A 24,568-nucleotide genomic window follows, 5' to 3' on the forward strand; every position below is an offset into this window, starting at 1 on the left:
GGATATGGACTATATATATATATATATATATATATATATATGGTATAGTGAAGTTCATTCCACACTGAATTAATCTCACGACTACATTAGTTTTGTAGGGGGAGTCGGGCTTCGTGTCCGTGTGCGCGCGCTTTGTGCCTTGTCTGCTCTAGGTAGGCAGCGAGTTCATTACTTCGTCAAATGGTCGTCTGGCGGCAAGTGACAGAGTGCGACTAAGTGTCGTCAGATTGATCGTCCGGCGGCAACATAGTTGGAGAGCTGCTATATTGGACACTAGGATTTGTAACTGTTACTTCATTATTGTTAGGGCCACATATATATTGTTCTCTCTTTCTATATGTCATCGTTGTTTAAAAGCAAATAGAGCCGCTTTGAGTATAGTACTCTTTGATAGTTGGTGCTTTGTTGAGTACTTGTTTGTCTGGATCTTTGATATTATGTCAGGTCTTTGTAATTAGGATTTTAGGCTTCACGTCCCTCTTGTATTTGATAATTTAATTAATGAAGACTTGAGGATACCCACACCAGCCCTCCTTTCAAAAAAAATAAAATATGACGGCTACTATCTTGGCATGACAATTTATCATTGTTTTCCACTTATGGTTCTTGTTTTTTTTTTTTGATTACCTTACATATTGGGAATGACTTTAATTAGGGTGTGTATGAAAACAAGCCAAAAGACACCATCACAACTCATTAGAATGAAACCAGTCCAATCCAGCCACATCAGATTTGTATCATCCAACTTTAAAGACCAAACAAAGAGCGAACCATCCTAGTTTACAACCGGGAAATCAGGTTTATGGTTCACTGCACGTAATTTACACCTCCATAATTGAGTTTGAGTCGTCTTTCTCATCTCAGTCATCTTCAAGCCTATCTGTACTTGATCAGGATTGAAACTCACTTCTTGTACGTCTTAGAGGAGAAATAGGGTCATCTTGTTTCTTTGAATCGACAAATTATGATTATTTTTATCTAATCTAACCTATAGCCCTTTAATTTTGATTTGTGAATGAAGAAAATAACAGTAAAACTGGTCACAAAACGGGTTTGATATCACCATGGCAACTTCCCTCCATTGCTTAACATAAATTTATAATTCAATTCACAAAGGTTGCTATCTTTTTTAGTTATTTATTATTCACCTTTTCTGGGACGGTGCTCTCTTTCTAGTGGAGTTACTTTCTTTATGGTTATAATACACAGACATCATACATCAGTATAAGAACCCTAGTTCGAAATAAGCCTAGCTTCAAGACTATCCTACAATGACAATCCAATCATATCATTAGTGCATCATAACCTTCATATAATTCTATTGCTTTAGGTCATTTAAATATTGTTGTATGATTGAAACCTTTCAAGCAATGAGAGCACAAAGCAAGAAATAAACACATTGTTTAAAAGGTAGTGAACTAATAAGTCACACATTTTGCTGCCTAAAAAACTAGGATGAGAAAGATAATCCAATTATTGTCTGAATTACTAATATACTAAAATAGCTCAAATGAAAACCTGCTAGAAAGAGCTTCATGTGTTGGGATGGCACAATGCCAAGGAAAACAAAAGCTGGACCATCAATCCATGACCGCTCATTTCTACCTATATACAAAACAGTTCAAGGCTACTAAAGCCAAGACATTACCTACTCTTGGGAAAGTTACACCCGCTTTTCTTTTTCAAAGCAAAAAGATTTTTGTTTCTCATCTTTATTGTTGTTCTTTCTTCCCTCATAATGAGCTTAGGAGTCCACTCTGTATAATAGAATAGGGAACATAGAAGGGGTACTTTTAAAGAAAGCAATTTGATCAGAGATGGGCCAAACAGAAGCAAGTTTTTGGTTAGATCAACTCAGCAGTTTCCTTTCAAATATCTGAAAAGATAAGTAGGAGGATGGCAATGTCACAACTCAAGAAGTATATTTCATGCATAACTGATCTACACTGAAAAAAATCTTGTTCTAAACTTGTATCACAACAGCAAAAGTAATAACGTCTCGATAATGATTACTACAACCTCATACTTTTTCCTGTGAGCTCGGGACCTTGACTTCTGGTTTTTGTTCTTCACTCACCGTGGTAGGTTCATCGGTGAGAACCTCTGTCTTAGGCTCAGGTTCACTTTTCAGTTCTGTTTCAAACTCCTTTGCAGCCTGCAAAACTCACAGAATAATCAGATACACAAGGATAATTGAGTTAAGCAGACGATAGGAGTGGTATATCACGGTATTTTGCTTTGTAGTTATTCCATTATTTGCATACTGAAGCACAACAAAAAAATGCAGCAACACTTGAATCAGCTTTTGACCTGGCATACACACAACAATGATGCCACAAAATTACAAATTTCTTATCTGATTGTTTCTTCTTCCCCTTTTATGAGTGCATGATACAAAAAATAATACTTGCTAATTCAATTTACAATGGGACTAATTTATCCTTGAAAACTGATAACCCGAATATGATGTAAAGACTTTTATTGGAATCTAAAATGATTCAACTAATGTTTACAACTAATCAGTTGATTAACAAATAATGAGCTCCTGGTTTCCTCTACAAGCCTGAACTGGATCTCTTGAAAAATACGGCTCAAGTTCTTCTACAAAGAAGCATAGTTATAGATGAATGCTTCAATTCTCACCACTTGCTGACCAAATATTAAAAATCGAAAGAAAAAAAAAGTGAACCACAATCAAGGTTATGGTTTGTAGTTGTGACTGAATCACTCGCTCCTAACTAAATGCAATGAAAAGTTACCAACTTTGTTGTCTAAATGCATTCGTGATCCATCTGCTCATACTCATCTAGTCACCTCGGATTAAGTGTTCATAACCCAGCTCAAGTTAAGAGTGTGTGTGCACTACATGCACCATAGTACACAGGCAGCAGCTGCACATCACAAACCTCAAGAAAACTTGGAAACAAATTTGTCTTGCGCAGTAAACTGAAAAGTAATTTACCAGATATTCTTATAAGAGAAGGAAGGACGAGTGCAGAAACGAAGGGGGGTCATTTCGTGTTTTGGAAGTATGTAGAAAGATAGAAAAATAGAGATGATGGAAACAAGTGTGTTTTTGGCTATTTGCTCGTAATATGTAGTGTGCAGAAGGGAAATAAAGCATTTCCTTCATTGTTACTGCAAATAAGAAGGTAACCATATAGTAGAATTTTCTTGTGAATAAACCATTGCTTGCATTCCAATTTTAAATCATCCCCAAAAATCTGGTGAAGGTGTAAGGGAGGTTTTGAGGGAGTGTGAATACTAGAGGCCTTTAGGAAACTTCACCAACTCATAGGTGCCGTTCTTTAGTAAAGACTCCATCTTAGACTCCATGGCTAGTCTCCATTTGTCGTGGTTTTTATGAATCTTTGCTTCCATGTAACTTTCAGGCTCTATGTCACTGGTCAAAATGATGTAATTTGCATAAAAATTAGCTCAATCAATTAATGGGTTACCAAAATAATAGTTGTTCTTGTTTTACTCAAGTGAACATCACATAGTTTTCTCACCTCCATTAAGGAGGGGCTGACCCTATCAATCTCCCCCTCCCGACTTAGATAGAGGGATGCGTCATTCCAGACGCGCTTATGCAGAACTCGAACTTCTCCTTCGGTATGGAGTCTTCGTCCTCATATCCGAAAACACACTTGTTTCCATCATCTCTATTTTTGTAGCTTCCATTCTACAATTAATGGGTCACTAAAGCAATAACAACTATTGTTTTGGTGACCCATTAATTAATGAAGCTGATTTTGTTGAAACTTAGAACAACTTTTGTTAAAGGTAAGAAATAAAACTACAACCTTTGGGTGGTGGCTGATTTGTTTAACAAATAAAGAAGAATGCATTAATGAGCATGAAAGTGTGAGTATTAAAATAGTGTTTCTCTCGGGACAACCTTTATTCGTATAGTGGAGGTTCTTTATTGTTGCTACTCGTGGACGTAGACACTTTGCCGAACCATTTTAAATTACGTTCCGGTGTTTATCATTTTTATTTTCCGCTTGTGGGTATGAGTTATTTCGATTTTCATTCTACAATTCAATCTTCCGCATTTCCCAACAGAGGTATTAGAGATTCTACAACTGACTAGGAGCTGCTAGAATGGAAGGATACCATGATCAGACTCAACCACTCAAACTGGATTACCTGGAAGCCGTGAATGAAATATATTCTCTATTGAAAAGATTTGCATGAGCCGATCGAGAGAGACAATGCCAAGCCAAGTGAAATTTCACCAGCAATTTGGACGAAGATAAACTGTAAAGTCATCGGTCATATTCGTGAATGGGTGGACGATAATGTGTTTCACCATGTCGCCAATGAAACCAGCGCGCATGAGCTTTGGTTGAAGTTGGAGTCTTTATTTGATAAAAAGACTACTGCCAAGAAAACTTTTCTCATTAAAGAGCTCGTCAACATGAAGTATCAGGGAGGCGTTCGAGTGACCGAGCACCTCAACAACTTCCAGAGTGTACTTAATCAATTAGCCATGATGAGCATGAAGATTATTGATGAGTTACAAGCATTGCTGCTGCTCGGGTTGTTACCAGATAGCTGTGAGACATTTGTTGTTACTGTAAGTAACTATGCTCCTAATGGTGTATTATCTATGGAAAATATTAAAGCAGGTGACTTTGATAAAGTGAAGATGAGCAATAACAACTACTCCAATATTGCTGGGATTGGAGATATTTGCTTGCAAACATATGTGAGCTGTGAGTTATTGTTGAAAGATGTGAGACATGTTCCTGGTCTACATCTCAATCTTATGTCAACTGGTGTACTTGATTGACAAGGCTTTCATCATCATGGTGGTGATGAAAAGTGGAAGCTTACCAATGGATCTCTTGTAGTTGCCAGAGGAAAAATATGTTGCACACTCTACAAGACCTATGGAAATATATACAAGAGTGAGCTGAATGCAGTCAAGAAATCTTCTCCAAGTTTGTGGCATAGACGCCTTGGCCACATGAGTGAGAAAATACTACAAATACTAGCAAAGAAGTCGCGAATTCCTGTTGCCAAATGCAACTCACTAGACTCTTGTGATTATTATTTATTTGGTAAGCATAAAAAAATTAGTTTTTCAAAGACTTTCAAAAGGAAAAAAATATATTCTAAATCTTGTACATTCAAATGTGTGTGTTCCGATGGAAGAAGAATCATTGGGTATGCATAAGTATTTTGTTACTTATATTGATGATAATTCACGAAAAGTTTGAGTTTATTTGTTGAAATACAAAGACATGTGTTCCAGATGTTTACAATTTTCCACACAATGGTGAAAAATGAGAAGATGAATCTAGAGGTGGAGCAGATGGACGTGAAGACTTCATTTCTTCACGGTGATTTAGATGAAGAAATATACATGAAGCAACCAGAAGGCTTCAAAGTCAATGGAACAGAGCGTATGGTTTGCAAGTTGAAGAAAATCATGTACGGATTGAAGCAAGCACCAAGACAATGGTACAAGAAGTTTGACTATTTCATGGGTGCAAGAGAATGTCAACAGATCTGTGCGTTTATATTCAACAACCCGCTTGCGGGGAGCACTGCAATGCTGTCAAGTGGATTATGAGATACTTGCGAGGAACTTCAAAGATGAGTATGTTTTTAAAGTGGCAAGTCTGAACTAGTTGGCTACATAGATGAAAATATGACTGGGGATATTGACACGAGAAAGTCCACATTCGGATACATGATCACGTTTTCAGAGGGAGTTGTCTCGTGGCAATCAAAGTAACAAAAATTTGTTGCTTTGTCAATTACAGAAACATAGTATATTGCAGTTACAGAAGCGTACAAAGATATTTTATGGTTGAAGCCTACAGGACTTGGGTCACACACAACAAGGTTTTCACTTGAGGTTTAAGCACATTAATGTGAGGTATCACTGGGTACGTGATGTGCTGGAATTACTTTTGAAGAAAATTCATACAGACAAATTCAGATATGATGACAAAGTCTCTATCAAAATAGAAGTTCGAGTTCTGCAGAAGCGCTTCTGGAATGACGCATCCCTCCATCTATGTCGGGAGGGGGAGACTGACCCTATCAGTCTCTCCTTAATGGAGGTGAGAAAACTATGTGATATTAAATGAGTAAAGCAAGAACAACTATTGCTTTAGTGACCTATTAATTGATGGAGCTAACTTTGTTGAAACTTGGAGCAGTTTTTGTTGAAAGTAAAAACAAAGCTACAACCTTAGGGTGGTGGCTGATTTGTTTGACAAAGAAAGAAGAATGCATTAATTAGCATGAAATAATGAAAAAGATTAACTTTGCTTCCATGCATGGTACATGCAAATGCATAAATTGCATAAAGATGTTTGTCTATATAAATGCATGAGAAATGATGCAATGAATAACAAGAACCATACTGGAGAGATCATCTTTTGTGTTATCAAGAGTGAGAGATAGAGAGAAAACTACAAGTAGAGAGTTTTGTGTGTAGCAAAATAAAGTTAGTGTCAGAATGTATCCCTTCAAGTGTGAATCTTGAAGTAGTGTTTCTCTCGGTGTAACCTTTATTCGTATAGTGGAAGTTCTTTATTATTGCTACCCTTGGATATATGCAATTTGCCGAACCATCACAATAAAAAACCTCCACTATATGAATAAATGTTACACCGAAAGAAACACTACTTCAAGACTCATATTTGAACAGATACACTCTCACACTCACTTTATTTTGCTACACACAAAACTCTCTACTTGGAGTTCTCTCTATCTGTCAATCTTGATAACACACAAGATAATCTCTCAGGTATGGTACTTATACTTCATTGCACCATTTCTCATGTCTTTATATAGCCAAACATCTTTATAGAATTCATGCACTTGCATGTACTATCCATGGAAGCATAGTCAATCTTCTTCCATGTTTCATGTTCATCAATGCATTCTTCTTTCTTTGTCAAACAAATCAGCCACCACCACCCTAATGTTGTATCTTTGTTTCTTACCTTTAACAAAAACTGCTCCAAGTTTCAACAAAGTCAGCTCCATCAATTAATGGGTCACCAAAGCAATAGTTGTTTTTGCTTTACTCATGTGAACATCACATAGTTTTCTCACCTCCATTAAGAAGAGACTTATAGGGTCAGTCTCCCCCTCCCGACTTAGATGGAGGGATGTGTCATTCCAGACGCGCTTCTGCAGAACTCGAACTTCTCATTCGGTAGAGACTTCGTTATCATATTCGAATTGTTCTTATCTGTATGAATTTTCTTGAACAATAATTCCAGCACATCACGTATCCAGTGACACCTCACATCAATGTGCTTCGACCTCGAGTGAAAACTTGAATTTTTGCTCAAGTGAATCGCGCTTTGACCGTTACAATGCAGAACAAACTCTTGTTGTACATGACCCAAGTCCTGTAGGAATCTCTTCAACCATAAAATATCTTTGCACACTTCTGTAACTGCAATATACTATGCTTCTGTTGTTTTGATTACCACGAGACAGCTCCCCCTAAAAATATGATCAGGTATCCGGATGTTGACTTTCTCGTGTCAATATCCTCAGCCATATATGCATCTGTGTAGCCAACTAGTTCAGACTTGTCACTTCCAAAACATAGACTCAACTTTGAAGTTCCCCGCAAGTATCTCAGAATCCACTTCTAGTGCTCCTTGCCTGGATTAGATAAGAATCTGCTAACAACACCAACTGCATGTGTTATGTGTGGTCTAGTACAAACAATCGCGTACATCAAGCTCCATACTACTAAGGCATATGACACTGTTGCCATTTCTTCCTCCTCCTTCTGACTCATAAGACTATGCTTTGAGTTGAGCTTCATGTGACTAGCAAGTGAAGTAGCAACTGGTTTGCTTTCTCCATGTGGAAACGCTCTAGTACATTCTCGATGTACTTTTCTTATGATAACCACAATTCTTGTTCCCATGATTACATGCAATCTCCATTCCCAAAATCTGCTTGGCTCGTGCCAAATCCTTCATATCAAAGGATTTTGACAAATCTGTCTTTAACTGCTAAATCATAGCAGTATCTTAACCAACAATTAACATATAATCTACATAAAATAGTTAGATGATGAAATTACCTCCAGCGGGTTGTTGGATATAAACACAAGGATCAGCTGACGTTCTCTTGCATCCATGACTCACCATGAAAGAGTCAAACTTCTTGTACCATTGTCTTGGTGCTTGCTTCAATCAGTACATGTTTTTCTTCAACTTGCAAACCATATGCTCGTTTCCATTGACTTCAAAGCCTTCTTGTAGCTTCATGTATATTTCTTCATTTAAATCACTGTGAAGAAATGCGGTCTTCACATCCATCTGCTCCACCTCTAGATCCATGCTCGCAGCCATGCCTAAAATGACTCTAATCAAAGTCATCTTGATACCAGGTGAGAAAATCTCATCAAAATCAATTCCTTCTTTCTGGTTGAATCTTTTAACAACTAGCGAGCCTTGAACTTTTTCAGTTTTTCATTCTCATATCACTTCAACTTGAACACCCGCTTGTTCTTGAGTGCTTTTCAGCCTTTAGGAAGCTCCACCAACTCATAGGTGCCATTTTTCAGTAAAGATTCCATCTCAGACTCCATGGCTAGCCTTCATTTGCCGTGGTCTTGATGAATCTTTACTTCCCTGTAACTTTCAGGCTCTCTGACACTAGTTAAAATGATGTAATTTGCATAAGGATCATCTCCATCATTAGTCACCAAAATATATTGAGATGATGAATACTTTGTGGATGAAATCTCCCGTGTACATTTTCATCTCTATCACCTTGCAACCCAACGTTGGATTCTTGCTGCAACGGTGAATCATAAATGCGACTATCACTTGTTGCATTTGGCAGTACCTTTTTGTCGAAATCTACAATATATTGGTCTTCATGGAACACCACATCGCTTTTTATGAATTTATTCGTCTTTGGATTCCACAACCAGTAACCAAACTCTTCTTCACCATAGCCTACAAATATGCATGGTGCCGCCTTGCCATCCAGCTTTTTTCTCTGCTCCTTAGATCCAAATACTCTAAACGTGAGTATGATGCATATTTCTCGGTCCAGACTTCATTTGGAGTCTTAAATTCCAAAGGTACACATTGTGCTCTGTTGATCAGGTAGCACGCAATTTTCACAGCTTATCCCTAAAATTCATTTGACAATTTGGTCATCTTTAACATGCATCTGACTTTTTGCATAATGGTACGGTTCATTCGCTCTGCTACGTCATTATGTTGAGGGGTGCCGTGAACTGTCTTCTCATGTCTGTGCCATGTTTTGGACAATAATCTCTGAATTCGTGCGATATGTACTCTCCGCCATTGTCACTGCGAATGCACTTCAGTTTTCTTCCAGTTTCCTTTTCCACCATAGCGTGGAAAATTGTAAACGTCTGGAACACCTGGTTTTTGGATTTCAACAAATAAACCCAAACCTTCCGTGAAGCATCATCGATATAAGTAACAAAATACTTATGCATACTCAATGATTTTTCTTCCATCAGATCAACATATGAATGTTCAAGATCTAGAATATTTTCTTTCCTTGTGAAAGTCTTTGAAAAACTAATTTTCTTATACTTACCAAATAAACAATAATCACAAGAGTCTGGTGAATTACCTTTCGCAACATGAATTAGTGATTTATTTGCTAATATTTGCAGTCTTTTCTGACTCATGTAGCCAAGACGTCTATGCCACAATTTTGGAGAAGATTCCTCGACTACATTTAGCTCACTCTTGCATATCTTTCCATAGGTCTTGTAGAGTATGCAACACATTTTTTCTCTAGCAACTACTAGTTGACATAAGATTGAGGTGTAGACCATGAACATGTCTCACATCTTTCAACAATAACTGACGGACCACATATGTTTGCAAGCAAATATCTCAAATCCCAGCAATATTGGAGTAGTTGTCATTGACCATCTTCACTTTACCAAAATCATTTGCTTTGTACGTAGTGAAAAACCCTATGTGAGAGGTGACATGAAATGAGACTCCGGAATTAACGATCCATTGAACTCTAAAATTATCTATAAGTGGACATTCACCTCCAAGTGACAAGAACTCACACTCATCATGAGACACCAGAGCAACAACATTGTCCGTGTCATTCTTTTGTTGATGAGTAGCATCTTCTCGCGCTTCTTAAATTCTCGCTTCAATTTGTTACAATCTTTCTTCATGTGGCCTGCCAAACCACAATGATGACACTTTCCGCTGAACCTTGTTCTGGATTTGCTCATACTCCTTTCGTGACGTCTGGGTCTTTTGCTCTTGCTTCTTCCTCTCCTCTCTACAACGAAGATTTGACCATTTATTGAACTTGATGAAAAACTCATTGTTTCTTCGTTCAACATATTATCTTTAATATTTTTCATAGATAATACACCATTAGGAGCAGAGTCACTTACAATAACAACAAATGTCTCTCAGCTATCTGGTAACGACCTGAGTAGCAACAACGCTTGTAACTTATCATCAATATGCATGCTCATCGTGACTAATTGATTGAGTACACTCCGAAAGTTGTTGAGTTGCTCGGTCACCCGAACGTCTCTCTGATACTTCATATTGACGAGCTCTTTAATGAGAAAAGCTTTCTTGGTAGTAGTCTTGTTCTCAAATAAGGACTCAAGCTTCAACCAAAGCTCATGCACGTTGGTTTCATTGGCAACATGGTGAAACACACTATCGTCCACCCATTCACGAATATGACCAATGGCTTTACGGTTCATCTTCGTCCAAATTGCTGGTGAAATATCACTTAGCTTGGAATCGTCTCCCTTGATCGGCTCATGCAAATCTTTGCAATAGAGAATATCCTCTATTCTTGGCTTCCAGGTAATCCAGTTGGAGTGGTTGAGTTTGATCATGGTACTTCGTGATCCTTCCATTCTAGCAGCTCACAGTTAGAATAGGAACTCTGATACTACTGTTGGGGAATGCGGAAGAATGAATTGTATAATGGAAATCGAAATAACTCAAAACCACAAGCGGATTATAAAAATAATAAAGAACACCTAAATTTAACATGGTTAGGCAAAATGTCTACATCCACGGGTAACAACAATAAAGAACATCCACTATACGAATAAAAGTTACACCGAATGAAACACTACTTCAAGACTCACACTTGAAGAAATAAACTCTCGCACTCACTTTATTTTGCTACACACAAAAAACTCTCTACTTAGAGTTTTCTCTCTATCTCACTCTTGATAACACACAAGATGATCTCTCTGGTATGGTACTTCTACTTTCTTTGTCAACCAAATCAGCCACCATCACCCTAAGGTTGTAGCTTTGTTTCTTACCTTCAACAAAAGCTGCTCCAAGTTTCAAAAAAAGCAGCTCCATCAATTAATGGATCACCAAAGAAATAAATGTTCTTGCTTTACTTATGTGAACATCACATAGTTTTCTCTCCTCCATTAAGGAGAGACTGACCCTATCAGTTTTGAGGGAGTGTGAATACTAGAGGCCCTTGTTTTTTGCTCTATAATACGGTAGAAAAAGTGAAAAACCTCACTTATGTATCTCTTCATCCTTGTTCTTTTTTAACCCTTTTATGTCTCAAGAGTCAGAGAAGAAACACAAATCAATATCATCAATATCACACTTTTATTCTCAATTTCAAATTTCAACTCAATTTGCAAATCCCAAAACCAGAACTCTACCTTAATCCACCTAACATCCTACATTCAGAATGCTTTCAAATTTATACAAGAGAATGAAGAGATGTTACCATAGTTTCTTTTGGAGACAGATACTTTTTCAAGTGTGTATTTATGCAGAGATAACACAAAACCACAAATACTATAAGAAATAAAATCATCTACTATAATATTCACATCTACATTGTACCCCACACATCAAAAGTTGAGTTGCATGTATAATCTTAAGCAAACTATAATAACTGATTTCACAAAGACATATACACAGAACAAATAACAAATTGCTAAAGGCCTAAAGCTTTCAACTCCAGCAATCAAAAATCAAAGAGTACCAATCTTTTCCCCATAGACATAACATACAGTTGAATTGAGATGTTTGGATAATCCGAACTCTTAATTTTTCACTATTTGATATCATAAGCATAAAAAATTTACACAACTCAACACTACTACAGCTAGCTAAACTTAATTTTCTTCCCATTGAACAATGAAGAACAGCTATGAGCTCAAACCGACCTTCCTCCTATCAGTAAACTACCATTTTTTTCTATTATATTTCAATTAAGTCCCCCATTTCTAGTGTATCGATCAACCTAAGGACCCAATTGCATAATCTAACACCTCTATCAATCGGAATTCTACATTCTTGACTTTGTTCTCAATTTTCATATTTGCATACAACAGATGATTCCAAAAGGTTAAATTTCATAATCTAAACAACAAAACAGATCGAGATAAAGAGATAGATTACTCTACCTGTTGGAAGCTCTTGATAGTTTTCCCTAAACTCTTGCCCACTTCAGGCAACTTCTTGGGCCCAAAAACCAGAGCAGCCACACCAGCAATAACAGCAAGCTCAGGCACCCCAAGACCAAACAAAGCATTACAACTCATACCCCTCTTGGCTCTTTCATTTCTGCTTCTTCCCAGAACCAAACCACTGCAGTTGACCCTGTTTCTGGTCATGAACAAATTGGTGGTGCCATTGTTGGTCAAGAAAGTGGACTGGGATGAAGAGAAAGGAACTGAAGGTGGAGATCTTGGAGTGGATAGAGTTAAAGATGAGATCTCCATTTCTGTTCAAATTTTCTTTCCAACTTTTTGGCCTGTGGGTTTTGGAGATTTTGGAGCTTTCGGTTGAATTTATGTGTTTTTAAACTGAGGACGATTAGATAACATGAAGCAGGGGAAGGTTGGCTTCATCTAGCAGCATTGTACTATTCCTCTGTTTTATCTCGGTGGGTCCTTTAGAAACTCTATTTGACCAATGATTTGTCAAAGTTAAGAGTATTCAATTCTATTGGATTAAAACAGTATAAGCTCTGTTTCAGTTTCAATACAATTAGGGCGGGGACCGGTATAGCTCGTGCCGATACTATACCGATTATATATTTCGGTATTGCTATTATCAATCTTAATACCGAACTGAATCGATATCGTTCGATTTCGGTATGGTTCGATACTTTTTCGGTATCAAACTGATAAATTCCACAAGATTTACATATGCATCATTCGGTTCAATTATGAACAAAATTCACATAAAAGATACAATTAACACACTTCACATTTTCACAAAGCTGAAAAGATACAAATTGAGAGCAATTCCTACAACTGCATATATTTCTGCACAAATTGAGAGTTTTACACTATACAAATTCATACTTCTGCACAAATAAAGTAAACACAAAACTCAAACTCTTTCGATTTGAAACGAACACAAAGTCAAACCATAACCCAAAGAAAGTAAAACCCAAACTGCATATATGATTCATACTTTCAGAGTTTCAATTAAGAATTCGAGATTGAATTAAGGCTTACATTCAGTTTTCTCATCGAGATTCTGATAGGCTGCGATTGAGACTTGATAATAAGAGTGAAGGGCAAAGTCAGTGATTGAGAATGAAATGCGAAGATGTGAAGTGAAAGAATAAAGTCGCGAAGTGAATGAATGCGATGAGTTTTCAATGAAATAGGTTAGGGTATATTGGTTTTTGTGAACCCTAAACCCCTCATCTCCAAAATATGAGTTATTATGGTTTCGTTACGGTTCAGTATATTCGGTATCAGATCTAATATAACTGACCTGTATCGATTATATACTTTCGGTATCGGTATCGATATCGATTTAGTATTGAAAATTTTTACCGATTCATCCCGTCCCGTTGAGATTCGGTACGGGGGTTTCGGTACCATTTGTAACTTCCCCAATTCTACACATGGGCTACTCAACTTTAGGGCTGGGCACGGGCCCGACCCGGGCAATTTTTTTCAGGGCCCAGGCCCGGCCCAGTTGTAGTGTAACGGGCCGGTCTAAAAAAACCAGGGCCCGGGTAAAACCCGGCCTGGGTCAATTAATTGCAGGGCCCGGGTAAAACCCGGACCGGTAATATCCGGACCGAGCCCGTCCGGTTTTCTGGGCCTAACTCTGTTTTTGGCTAGTTGGCGGCGAATCGACAGTGCGAGGCGACGACAATGGGAATTATGGGATTGGAATTAGTTAAGTTTAAGGTTATTTGGTTATGTTCCAGTGTCATTGTATCTATTCTATAAGTTTAGGATCACTTACGAAAACCAATTACATAATAACACCTAATGTCCCGGGTTTCCGGGTTTTTTTGTTTAAAGATTTGAAGGCCCGGGACCGGCCCGGACATAACAAAGCCCGGCCCGTTTATCACATAACAACATATGAGCCCGGCAAAAAATCCGGCCCGCCCGGACGGGTCCGGCGGTTCGGTCCGGTTTTTTTTTTCTTTTTCGGACTTTTTGCCCAGCCCTACTCAACTTTCATGTTCTGACATTCAATTCTCCAATTTCACCAAGTATAAAACAGAAAAGTTCCAACCTTCATTTACTTTCTGCAGAGGTAAATATACTCTGCTTCAGTTTCTGTGTTTTGATTCTCATCTCTGTTTCAAAAGCCCACATGCACCATCTGCCAAGACTTAGAGCTCTTTCTCTCTTGAACCTGAAACCAAAATCCACACACCAACTGAAGCAAGCTCATGCCCAGTTGATTACCAATGGTCTGAAATCAACTTTTACATATGGCAAGCTAATTGAGCACTACTGTGGCTTGTCAGACTCAGAAAGCACTAGTCTTTATGCCCATTTGGTATTCAAACATTTTGATGAGCCTAATCTGTTCCTGTTTAACACTTTGATTAGATGTACTCAACCTCAAGATTCTATTTTTCTTTTTGCCAATTGGGTTTCTGAAGCAAGCTTGTGTGTTGATGACTTCACTTACAAGTTTGTTCTTGGAGCTTGTGCTAGGTTGCCTTCAGTTCCAACATTAGTAGTAGGGAGAGAAATTCATGCCCGTATAGTAAAACAGGGTAACATATCAAACATTTTGGTGCATACTACTTTACTTCATTTTTATGCTAGTAATAAGGACTTTGATTCGGCACGTAAGGTGTTCAATGAAATGACTGAGAGAAATAGTGTTACGTGGAATGCAATGATCACGGGGTACTCTTCGCAGAGAGAAAGTGCTCGGGATGCATTGCTGTTGTTTCGGGACATGTTAGATGGTGATTCTGGGGTGAAACCTACTGATACTACAATGGTTTGTGTTCTTTCCGCGGCTTCTCATTTGGGTGTGATGGAAACTGGTGCCTGTGTACATGGTTATGTAGAGAAGACAATACCTGCTCCTGATAGTGATGTTTTTATGGGAACTGGTCTTGTTGATATGTATTCGAAATGTGGGAGTCTTGATACTGCTTTAACTGTTTTTAAGCGGATGAGGCAGAGAAATGTCTTGACTTGGACGGCAATGGCAACAGGGCTGGCTATTCATGGTAAGGCGAGTGAAGCACTGGAGCTTTTGGATGTAATGAAAGCTAACGGAACAAACCCAAATGCAGTGACTTTCACCAGCTTGCTTTCGGCTTGCTGCCATGTTGGACTTGTTGAAGAAGGTCTCCAATTGTTCCATATGATGAAGAGCAAGTTTAGAGTCACTCCTCAGATGCAGCATTACGGTTGCATAGTTGACCTGCTTAGCCGAAGTGGGCATTTGTGTGAGGCCTATGACTTCATAGCAGCAATGCCAGTTGAAGCTAATGCTGTCTTGTGGAGGAGTTTGTTAAGTTCGTGCAATGTTCATGGGGATGCCTCAATGGGAGAGAAGGTTGGGAAGAAGCTGCTTCACATCCAGGTCATGCAGAGTTCTGCAGATGAAATTCCAAAGAGTGAAGACTATGTAGCTTTGTCAAACATTTTTGCTCATGCCGAAAAGTGGGAAGCTGTGGAGATGGTGAGAGAGGAGATGAAGGTCATGAGAGTAGAAAATAAAGCTGGCTCTAGTTCAGTTCAAACTACTAGCAATCATGTCTGGGATGGGTCATAGTTTGCTAGGAAATGAAGCTACAAAACATTGAGCCTTCGTGAACCCATACCATCTGCAATAAAATCTGCATTACCTGAGCCTGAAGTTTTAACATGTGGTGTTGTCTACTGTAATCTTGGCTATTTACTTGACACTCATGGACCAAGTCTGATTGTCTTATCACTCAATTATGTATTAGTCCTACATGTCGTTTCCATCTCAGATGAGAGTGAATGAGTGATGAACTGCATACAAATTGCTACTATCAGCTGCCGTTTTTAAATTCAAAGTTTGGATCCTTAAAGTTTCTTGTGCAAATAACTCAGTGATGCAGTAACAGAGACATCTGGAAGCAATGCGATTAGCAGTCATTTCGGTGCATGGCATTACATGACAAGCCATAGGTGGCAAAAATATTGATGAGTTTAATTCAGTGTAGTTGGGACAAATGGTAGCGAGTTTTACATAACTAAGCCCCGTAATAATATTGCAATACAACTGCTGTTCGCAGCAGCATTCAAAATCCTTCCTCATGCTTAGATGATCATTGAGCTTGTAAACTATTGCTCTCCACCGCGGATCCGCTTCTGGAGGTGCTCTAAACTAGCAACTCGCTGTAACGAAGGTGTTCGTCCCATCTTGTTCCCAGCCAGTTCGGTCGATGTTGCTGCAGAAGTCAGCTGCGCATTTTCAACTGAAGGCGTATTGTCTCCCAAGCCATTGTTGCCTCTGAGGTCATGAGTTGGCATAGAGTCATTGGATGCAGGTTGGAAATAGTGATGGTTTTTGTCATCTTGCACGGGAATAGCGGCATCTGTTGATGTTTCTGAAGGGCTTCCATCATATGGTGCCATGCTGATTGAGGACACATCTGACATAGTACGAAAGGAGTTTGATCCAGTTAATCTTTTCACCGTCTCCTCCGCCATCTTTACCTGGAAAATGAAACAACAAAATCACATCAAGTTTTGACTCATCTTGAACTAATCCTTGTGTTTCTAGAATTGTTTTGCCCCTATGTTACCTTTGCTCTCAATGTTTCAATATCAGCTTTCAAAACTCTGTTGTCAACGGCTGCTTCATTGTACTTCTGGTTTATATCAGTCAGACGCTTCAATAGTGAGGAGTTCTCAACTCTTAATTGAGATGCCTGCACAGCATTGAGCAATAAGATCAGATGAAAAGACTGCAGATGCAAGAATAATCGACTCCAAGATGGCAACTAAAAAGGCATTTGAACCTGTGTCTCAAGTTCAGTCAAATGGGCCTGCTTTCTTCTCCTTGAGCGTCTAGCTGATTCTCTATTAGAGAGCATTCTGGAAATGACCACAAATTATTGAAAAGGAGTTAAATTATTGTTATAAAGTCAGAAAGTAAACATATCATGTATACATCTCAATGATTTCACTAATCTAAAAGGTGAAAAGAAACATTATTTTGTTTTTTCCATGAACATCAATGTGAAACCAAACAAGTTAGAATGATTACAGTTTTAAGTAGTTAACACTTCTAATACTTTTTTTTTTCACGAACTTAACCAAAATGGTCTGCGTTCTAGATGCTATCTCCTTCAGAAGGTAGTTCCCGAAATTCCAGTCCCTAGTACTTAGAATATAAAAGCTTATAAAACCGCCATTAGAACAGTTTGTTACCTCCTCACACGTTTCGCATCAGTAGGGTCCATATTTTCAGTCATTTCTGTTTCTCCTTCAACTTCCTCGTCATCTGAGAGTTCCTTAGATGATCCACTTATTGCTTGCCTTGTTGGAACCCCGGATCTACTTGGTTTTGTAGGCAATGCAGGAATTCCAAATGGTGCATTAGCACTCTTATCATTTGACCTGCATAAATCATTCCCAGCTCCTACATGGGTCAAGAAAAAAGCAGATGATATTCCGAGTTCGTACTTATCACAATATATCAATATATACTCATATCTATAAATAGATTATATGATAAGAAATGCATAAGGAATAAGATTAAAAGTGGGAACCTTTGTGGAGATGCTCCCATATCTAGACATGATTCATCACACCATATATTGTAAATGCGTACAAAGAGAAATGCGAACCTTGAGAAGGAGCTGGGGAACCGAGTTGCATATCACCAGAAGCCTGTCGCCCACTGTCAGCTAAAGAAGCAGAATCTTGAGCTTTCACTAAAGATCCCTACGACACGACAAGAACATATCAGCTAGCGTCTATCTATACAGAAAAAAGAGTAGTGCTTTAAATCTATTTCGACCCACCTTAAGGAAAGAGGAAACATCACACTCGAAACAAACACATCCGAACTATATGACATGCAGATAACATCTGTTGCTAACGAATTTCATTTCAGAAGCAGAGGAGCTCATAATACCTCATAAACAATACTTCTTTAATCAGATGATAAGACCTTCAATTATGATGGCAAACCACTACCCTTATTTCCTTATCTTTAAGTAAACTCTACACTTTCTAGAATTCTAGAACAGGGTACTAATCTTCTTTCATACAAATTAACTCATTCCCTTACCATCTAGCCCTTGTTTTCCTTCTGAAACATTACATCCACTTCAGAAAAGTTACTTTTGCTATCACCATAAAGGTCCCACAAATCCACAACCAAATTCCAAGTCAAAGTAAAAATCATTCCTTTTACCGTTTCTCCCTTTCTCTCTTTGTTCATCCTATGAGTCTTTAACATCAACCAATCTCAAACTAAATCTACCCACTTGAACAGTTCCAGAGAAACACACACCAGAAACAGATACTGAACACCAAACCAACCTGAACAAATCTCACAATCACTAACAATCAAACAAAAGTCAAAAGTAAATAAAGTCTCCACCTTTAGCTGGATCCAGTTACTAAAATCACCATATTCACCAAGTTACCAAGTATCAGTTCAGTTCAAACCAGATTTCCAAAGAACCCAGAAAGAAAAGCACGAACCTTTACACGAGACAAAGCCACAGCAGCACAAGCCAGATCGAGCTTGGTCTTGAGAAAAGCCTGGTACTCCTCAGAATCAACAGGAACATTAGGAGCCTTAAACGAAGCGGCACTGCTGTTAGTGTTACTAGTACTTGGCCCATTTGGGAAAGCCATACTAGTTGCATTGACCTTGATCTCCTCAACTTCATTCTGAGCTTGCTGTGAGGAAGATGAAGGTGAAACAGAGCCTTCTTCTTGGAGAAAACGCTGAAAGGCCCACTCAGAAGCGCTTCTACTCATTCTGGAAAGTTCATCTTCATCTTCATTTTCATTGTTACCAGGTTGTTTTGCTGAAGAAGAAGACCAGAGATGGTCAGACATTTCTTCCATGGAAGAGAACACCCTATCCATCTTTGTTTTCTTTATTTCTCTCTCCTATTGTCCTAGTTTGTATTTTATCTGATTTTGGATCCTTAAAAGAAAACAAAAGACATATTTTATTACTATCAGAACAGGAATGAAATCAGCTAATCAAGTAATTCGTATTAGTTTGGGTTAATTTAATGTACTTATGATATATATTTTATATTCGACAATTAATAATAAATATTATTTTTTTAATTACATTTATAAAATAATATCGACCGATTTAAGATATATATCATGTATCATTTATACTATAATTTTCTAAATTTGTGTTTATTTGTTGACAGGAGATTCTCATTATTGGTTAGGGCAATTTTTTGGGTAAATTATATTCTGTGGGGTCCTTGGGAGACTAAATTCAATGATAAAATGGATAGGGAAGGTTTCTTTTCTGGGTTTGTGGACTTGTGGGGCAGAGATTTTGTTGGGGGAATTAGGTTTGGTCCTTTGGTTTTTGGTAGTCTTTTTTCCCTGTTATGGTGTTCACAAAAATTGGGTGATCAAATTCAAATATGGACATGGAATTTTATATTCCCTTTGTATTTATCATACACACATACATACAAACACTAGCTAGCTAATTCAACAAGGTGGAGACTTTAGTACTCTGTACGTACATGCGTATGCATCTGCTTGATTAGTTGGAACTATGATGTGGTTTTTGCAAGACTATTCAATGTTGTTGAATACATTGAACTCAATTGAGATGGATAAATTAAAACAAAGGATTTGGTGGTGTTCTAAACGTTTCTATGTAAGACACATGACAAATAGTATTCGATTAAATTAATATGTAGAACCAAATTTGATTGTAAATATATATATATATATGTACGGAATTTTTCAGGTGCGGAGGTCCGTACTTTAAGCTAAGGTACGGATTTTCATTTTTTATCAACTTTTCGATCAAGTTTTCACATCTTCACCGTCCAATATCTAGGTTATAACGTATAGATCATCTCCAAAAACTTTCAGCCGATTTCATAATCATTAAGGTATCGAACTAATCAAAACCAATGGACGTATTGAATTTGCCGAACCTGAACCGTTCATATTTTGAGTAGAAAATCAAAGTTATGAGTACCTTAACGGTGATGGAATCGGCTAAAATTTTGTGGAGATGATTTATACGTTATAACCTAGATATTGGACGGTGGAGATGTGAAAACTCGATCGAAAAGTTGGTCAAAAATGAAAATATATACCTTAAGCTAAGATAAGGACCTCCTTACCTGAAAACCCTCGTATATATATATATATAGTTCATATGCAGAGTGAACCTTCACTCTGAAATTACAGAGTGAACCTTCTAATTTTGGCACACTTTTTGGTCAAATTTTTTTAACATAAGCGATTCAATATTTAGGTATGTTATCCAAGATCATCTCTACAAAGTTTCATCCAATTTGACAATGGTTTGAGCTTTTAAAATTGAGATTTACACGAACGGTTCACGTTGAACAGTTTTAATTCATTCATTGATTTAATCTAATTTCAATACCTTAACGATGTCCGAATTAGATGAAATTTTGTAGAGATGATCTTGAATAACATACCTAAATATTGAATCGCTTATGGTGAAAAAAGTTGACCGAAAAGTGTGCTAAAATGGAAACTTCACAGTTGAAGTTTCACTCTAAATAAGGAGTATATATATATATATATATATAGAGAGAGAGAGAGAGAGAGAGAGAGAGAGGCAGATACACAATAATACTAAAATCGTCTTGGCTATAAGAATGTAGATATAAGGGGAAATTAAATTTCAGACGTCATTAAATCGTCTTGGCTAGTTCATTTTATACTAATAATAATGCTCATGACCTATCTTCATATCCTTATTAGAAACTAAAACCAGATGTTGGGTCTGTTAAGTAGCAATCAAGTCATCTCCATCCTGTACACCATATCTTTATTTCTTCCGGCTCAAGGTAACATCAAAAGCGCTCCTTCTCCATATCTTGATAGGAATAGAAGACTTATACCAGGAGTAAATTGCAAGTTAAGAAGAGGGGATGCGGCGGCTCTAACTACATTCCAGAAATTCTCTTGTGGATAAACACTAAATCTCTCCCACACACTTTTGTATCTATGGGGGTCCAATATGTTCTCATTTTCAAGGCTAGGAAATCCCATCGTCTCTTCCCCTTTGCTCCCTCTTGGTGCTCCTGCCACTAGAGCTTAGCCTTTGTAACTTTTTGCTTTCAATTCCTTGGACCCTTGCCAGCCATAATCAAACAACAACTGACCTATCACCCTGTCCAAGTGCTTCCTTTTGAGGCAATTTAGGCCCCAAGTTATTGTATTTTAAGAGGTTCATAAGGTTCCACAAAATTGTGTCAGAAACTTGTGGTGGATGGTTGTTTCATGGTTAGAATTAACTAATCTGAGTTTGCCCTCAAGCTTATCCATAATGATCTTTAAGTATGGAAAGGTCATTTTCAGATTCACAGAACACAATTCAAAGATTGGCAAGGTCAATAACACTCAAACTGCATTGCTATTTATAGATAGACCCACAGGGAATCTAGGAATACACAGATATAGCAAACCAACTGCAAGTCTCTCTGTAACATAGCACTTGGTGTGCACAAAAGAAAGAGCATATATGGTGTCAATGCAAAACTTATTTGGGAACCTGATGAGTGAAACATAATGTAGTATCGACACTGATCAACGCCAGTCTCCTGCCACGGATTCGGCAGAGAAGAGGTACTTAACTCGCGAAAGAACTGAATCACTTGCAGGGTCATACGGGTGATCCTTGGAAGGGATTTCCAATATAGCTGGAACTGGTTTGTTGTAGCTATCAGCTAGAAACCTTATCATGTTCGCAACCTGGTAAGAAAAGAAATAAAATTTTATATCTCATCCAGAACCAAGAACCAATTTGAAAGGAAAGTAACCAATGCAATTGCAGATATTGCCTTAACAGAATAAACATACGCATAAGAGCAACTTCAAAGTATGGGGAACTTACATATTGGCTAATTAAGACAACTGCAATCTAATCCTTTGTGGTAAACTCTTTGAAGGCATCTTCAATTTGCTTAACTGTTGTTTCTGAGCAGAAAACAAGAAATACATACTTCTAAGGGGAAAAAAACACCAATATATGAACCACTTTGATATAAGTCAACATATGCTTCAAATATTAGTATATGTTGTAGACACTTACTAAAGCTAGGATTATCTCTCAACAAGAGAAAATCACTAGTTTTTTATTCATCAATAAGCGCAATTGTGGGTTAAGATCAAAAGTTGCTATAGTGATTATGAAGAAAAGATTGAAGGAACGCAGCAAAACAAACTGTAACTTCTCTGGCATTATCATCATCGTTCACCAATATGTAATACTGGTATATAATCAGTATAGACAAAACCGGCATTTAACCTGACTGCATATAAAGAAACTAACAACCAATACAGATGAAGTTGCAGTTAGAGTATCAACAACAAATTAGTCCCCAAAGAAAAGAAGAAGACATCTATAGAGGTAACATACTTGAATCAACTACAAGATAATTTGTCTTTCTGCGCAAGTCAACATTGCCAACTCCAGCCAGCAGAAATCCAGTTACAGTATCCTACATGACAACAATTACTTCATCAAGTGGGTATTCCAAATTCATAAGACATGATTTATATCTATCACGGACTAATAATTGGATATCTCAGCACTCATTAACAGTCATAAGGTGTGATAGATATGATTCATATCTATCAGGAAATAAATACAACAGATGGGGGTGTAAGCATGAACCGTCCCTACACTCACACCACAGAACAAGAATAATTCAGAGGACCGTCTAGATTCATGGTGTAACTAAATACAAAAAAGTACTATAGTTTATAATCTCTAAAACAAGGCAGCTAATGATGAAAACGTTGTAACTCTCTGGAACTGGAAAATAAAAGGTCATTCTCAGTACTCAGAACAGTCAAGATTGGGGTTCTGCACCCTTTCCTTTGCACTTCCTTCCTTATGTTCCTGATGGGCCTGACAAGGTAGCTTGTGTTGAGGCCGCACTAACACATGTACGAGTTTGACTCAACAATGCTAAGAATAGCATCTTTGGTTTTTGCTTATCGTTTAAAAAGTACAACTCCAGGCTTACCCCGTGGTGCACAAAAGCATACAAGTCCTCCTTTTTAGAGTATGTTTGGGGTGACAACTAACTTTGGTATGTTGGGAAGGTATCACTTAAGCGTTGCAACCAGTTCTGAGTTTCAAGGAGAAGCTCAGAATTAGTTGTGTCTTAAAATTACAAGATGCTACCAGAATGTTTCATCTGCTCTTCACAGACACGATTTCCTTTAAATCAGTGGAAAAGAAGTGTGCTTTCTCTAACTGAAATACTTCAGTTGCAATCAAAGAGAAATATATAAACGGCGGATCAAATGTGCAAAACTTCCAGATAGCCCTTATCAAATAATCAGGTCAGCTACTCTACTACTACACAAAAACAATAGATCTTTTATCAAACAATGTACCGTAGATCGACGAAAAAGTTTGGTCCCTAATCAGCATTATTCACATAACACCTATTTGACCTTAAAACTTACAAAAAAACACAATCAACATTATCCATACCTCATCAGCAATCATGGCAATGAGCGCCGAGCTCTTATTAGGAATGCCAGCTCTTCCAGCCATTACAACAGTGGCGGATCTAGGATTGAAATGTTACTATGGCTAACTTGATGCGAAGCGTAAAATAATTTTTTTTTTGCGCGAAGAGCAAATTTTTTTTTCTCTTTATATTAGGTATGTCGATATTTGTCATCAGAATGAAGCAATTTCAAATTAATATCTATACATCTTTGTTTTATCTTTCATTATGTATGCATCTCGCCTGATGTTAATTAATAAATTTTACTACTTTGATTCTAATTTTCAATAGACAAATAAAATACTCAATCTCTGATCATAGTCACCAGTCATTCTGTAACATATAGTACATACTAACACCCAATTTCGATTCCAAAAATTCAATCATTTCATAAGCTAAAATTTGATTTAATTTTGAAAGAGATTAGAGGAAAATAGCTAAACATGTGGACTGGTCCAGAGCTTCAACGGCGCGCACGGGGAAGTGGAGAATGACGACGGGCAATGACGAGTTGTGAGTGGTGACATGCAGGCTTGAACGAGAACTCGAGAAGATGATTAGAAGAAGTGGCTGAAGAGCAGACCAACAGAAGCAGACGAGA

General features: G+C 37.7%; 4 protein-coding genes across 4 annotated transcripts; 1 reads left to right on the forward strand and 3 right to left on the reverse strand.

The window, feature by feature from the left end:
- Window positions 1-1,829: 1,829 nt before the first annotated feature.
- LOC126799394 (sec-independent protein translocase protein TATA, chloroplastic) lies at window positions 1,830-12,883 on the reverse strand. The gene is made up of 2 exons (XM_050526592.1): window positions 12,431-12,883; window positions 1,830-2,155 (listed from the first exon to the last, which is right to left on the reverse strand). The coding sequence occupies exons 1-2, from the start codon at window positions 12,746-12,748 to the stop codon at window positions 2,021-2,023; spliced, it is 453 nt and encodes a 150-aa protein (XP_050382549.1). The 5' UTR covers window positions 12,749-12,883; the 3' UTR covers window positions 1,830-2,020.
- Window positions 12,884-14,575: 1,692 nt separating this feature from the next.
- On the forward strand, window positions 14,576-16,237 carry LOC126799871 (pentatricopeptide repeat-containing protein At3g18970). The gene has a single exon (XM_050527136.1). The coding sequence runs from the start codon at window positions 14,601-14,603 to the stop codon at window positions 16,029-16,031; it is 1,431 nt and encodes a 476-aa protein (XP_050383093.1). The 5' UTR covers window positions 14,576-14,600; the 3' UTR covers window positions 16,032-16,237.
- Window positions 16,238-16,396: 159 nt separating this feature from the next.
- LOC126798380 (light-inducible protein CPRF2) lies at window positions 16,397-19,392 on the reverse strand. Its single transcript, XM_050525330.1, has 6 exons — window positions 18,947-19,392; window positions 18,082-18,178; window positions 17,663-17,873; window positions 17,251-17,326; window positions 17,035-17,160; window positions 16,397-16,945 (listed from the first exon to the last, which is right to left on the reverse strand). The coding sequence occupies exons 1-6, from the start codon at window positions 19,337-19,339 to the stop codon at window positions 16,571-16,573; spliced, it is 1,278 nt and encodes a 425-aa protein (XP_050381287.1). The 5' UTR covers window positions 19,340-19,392; the 3' UTR covers window positions 16,397-16,570.
- Window positions 19,393-21,835: 2,443 nt separating this feature from the next.
- Window positions 21,836-24,011, reverse strand: LOC126799631 (V-type proton ATPase subunit F-like). Its single transcript, XM_050526868.1, is given in 4 exon segments — window positions 21,836-22,192; window positions 22,335-22,417; window positions 22,860-22,941; window positions 23,949-24,011. Coding segments are annotated over 4 exon segments (393 nt in total). The 3' UTR covers window positions 21,836-22,027.
- Between the last annotated feature and the right edge of the window lie 557 nt (window positions 24,012-24,568).

This window comes from Argentina anserina, chromosome 6 (genome assembly GCF_933775445.1).
Source record: "Argentina anserina chromosome 6, drPotAnse1.1, whole genome shotgun sequence".
NCBI classification, from domain to species: Eukaryota; Viridiplantae; Streptophyta; class Magnoliopsida; order Rosales; family Rosaceae; genus Argentina; species Argentina anserina.

Bases quoted from the DNA above. Each gene is read 5' to 3' on its own strand.
- LOC126799871 (XM_050527136.1), top strand. From the start codon at position 14,601: ATGCACCATCTGCCAAGACTTAGAGCTCTTTCTCTCTTGAACCTGAAA.
- LOC126798380 (XM_050525330.1), bottom strand. From the start codon at position 19,339: ATGGATAGGGTGTTCTCTTCCATGGAAGAAATGTCTGACCATCTCTGG. The intron at 18,179-18,946 runs GTTCGTGCTTTT...GTCGTGTCGTAG, and splicing joins TGGCTTTGTCTCGTGTAAAG to GGATCTTTAGTGAAAGCTCA. The intron at 17,874-18,081 runs GTTCGCATTTCT...TGACCCATGTAG, and splicing joins TTCCCCAGCTCCTTCTCAAG to GAGCTGGGAATGATTTATGC.
- LOC126799394 (XM_050526592.1), bottom strand. From the start codon at position 12,748: ATGGAGATCTCATCTTTAACTCTATCCACTCCAAGATCTCCACCTTCA. The intron at 2,156-12,430 runs GTAGAGTAATCT...TGAGTTTTGCAG, and splicing joins CTATCAAGAGCTTCCAACAG to GCTGCAAAGGAGTTTGAAAC.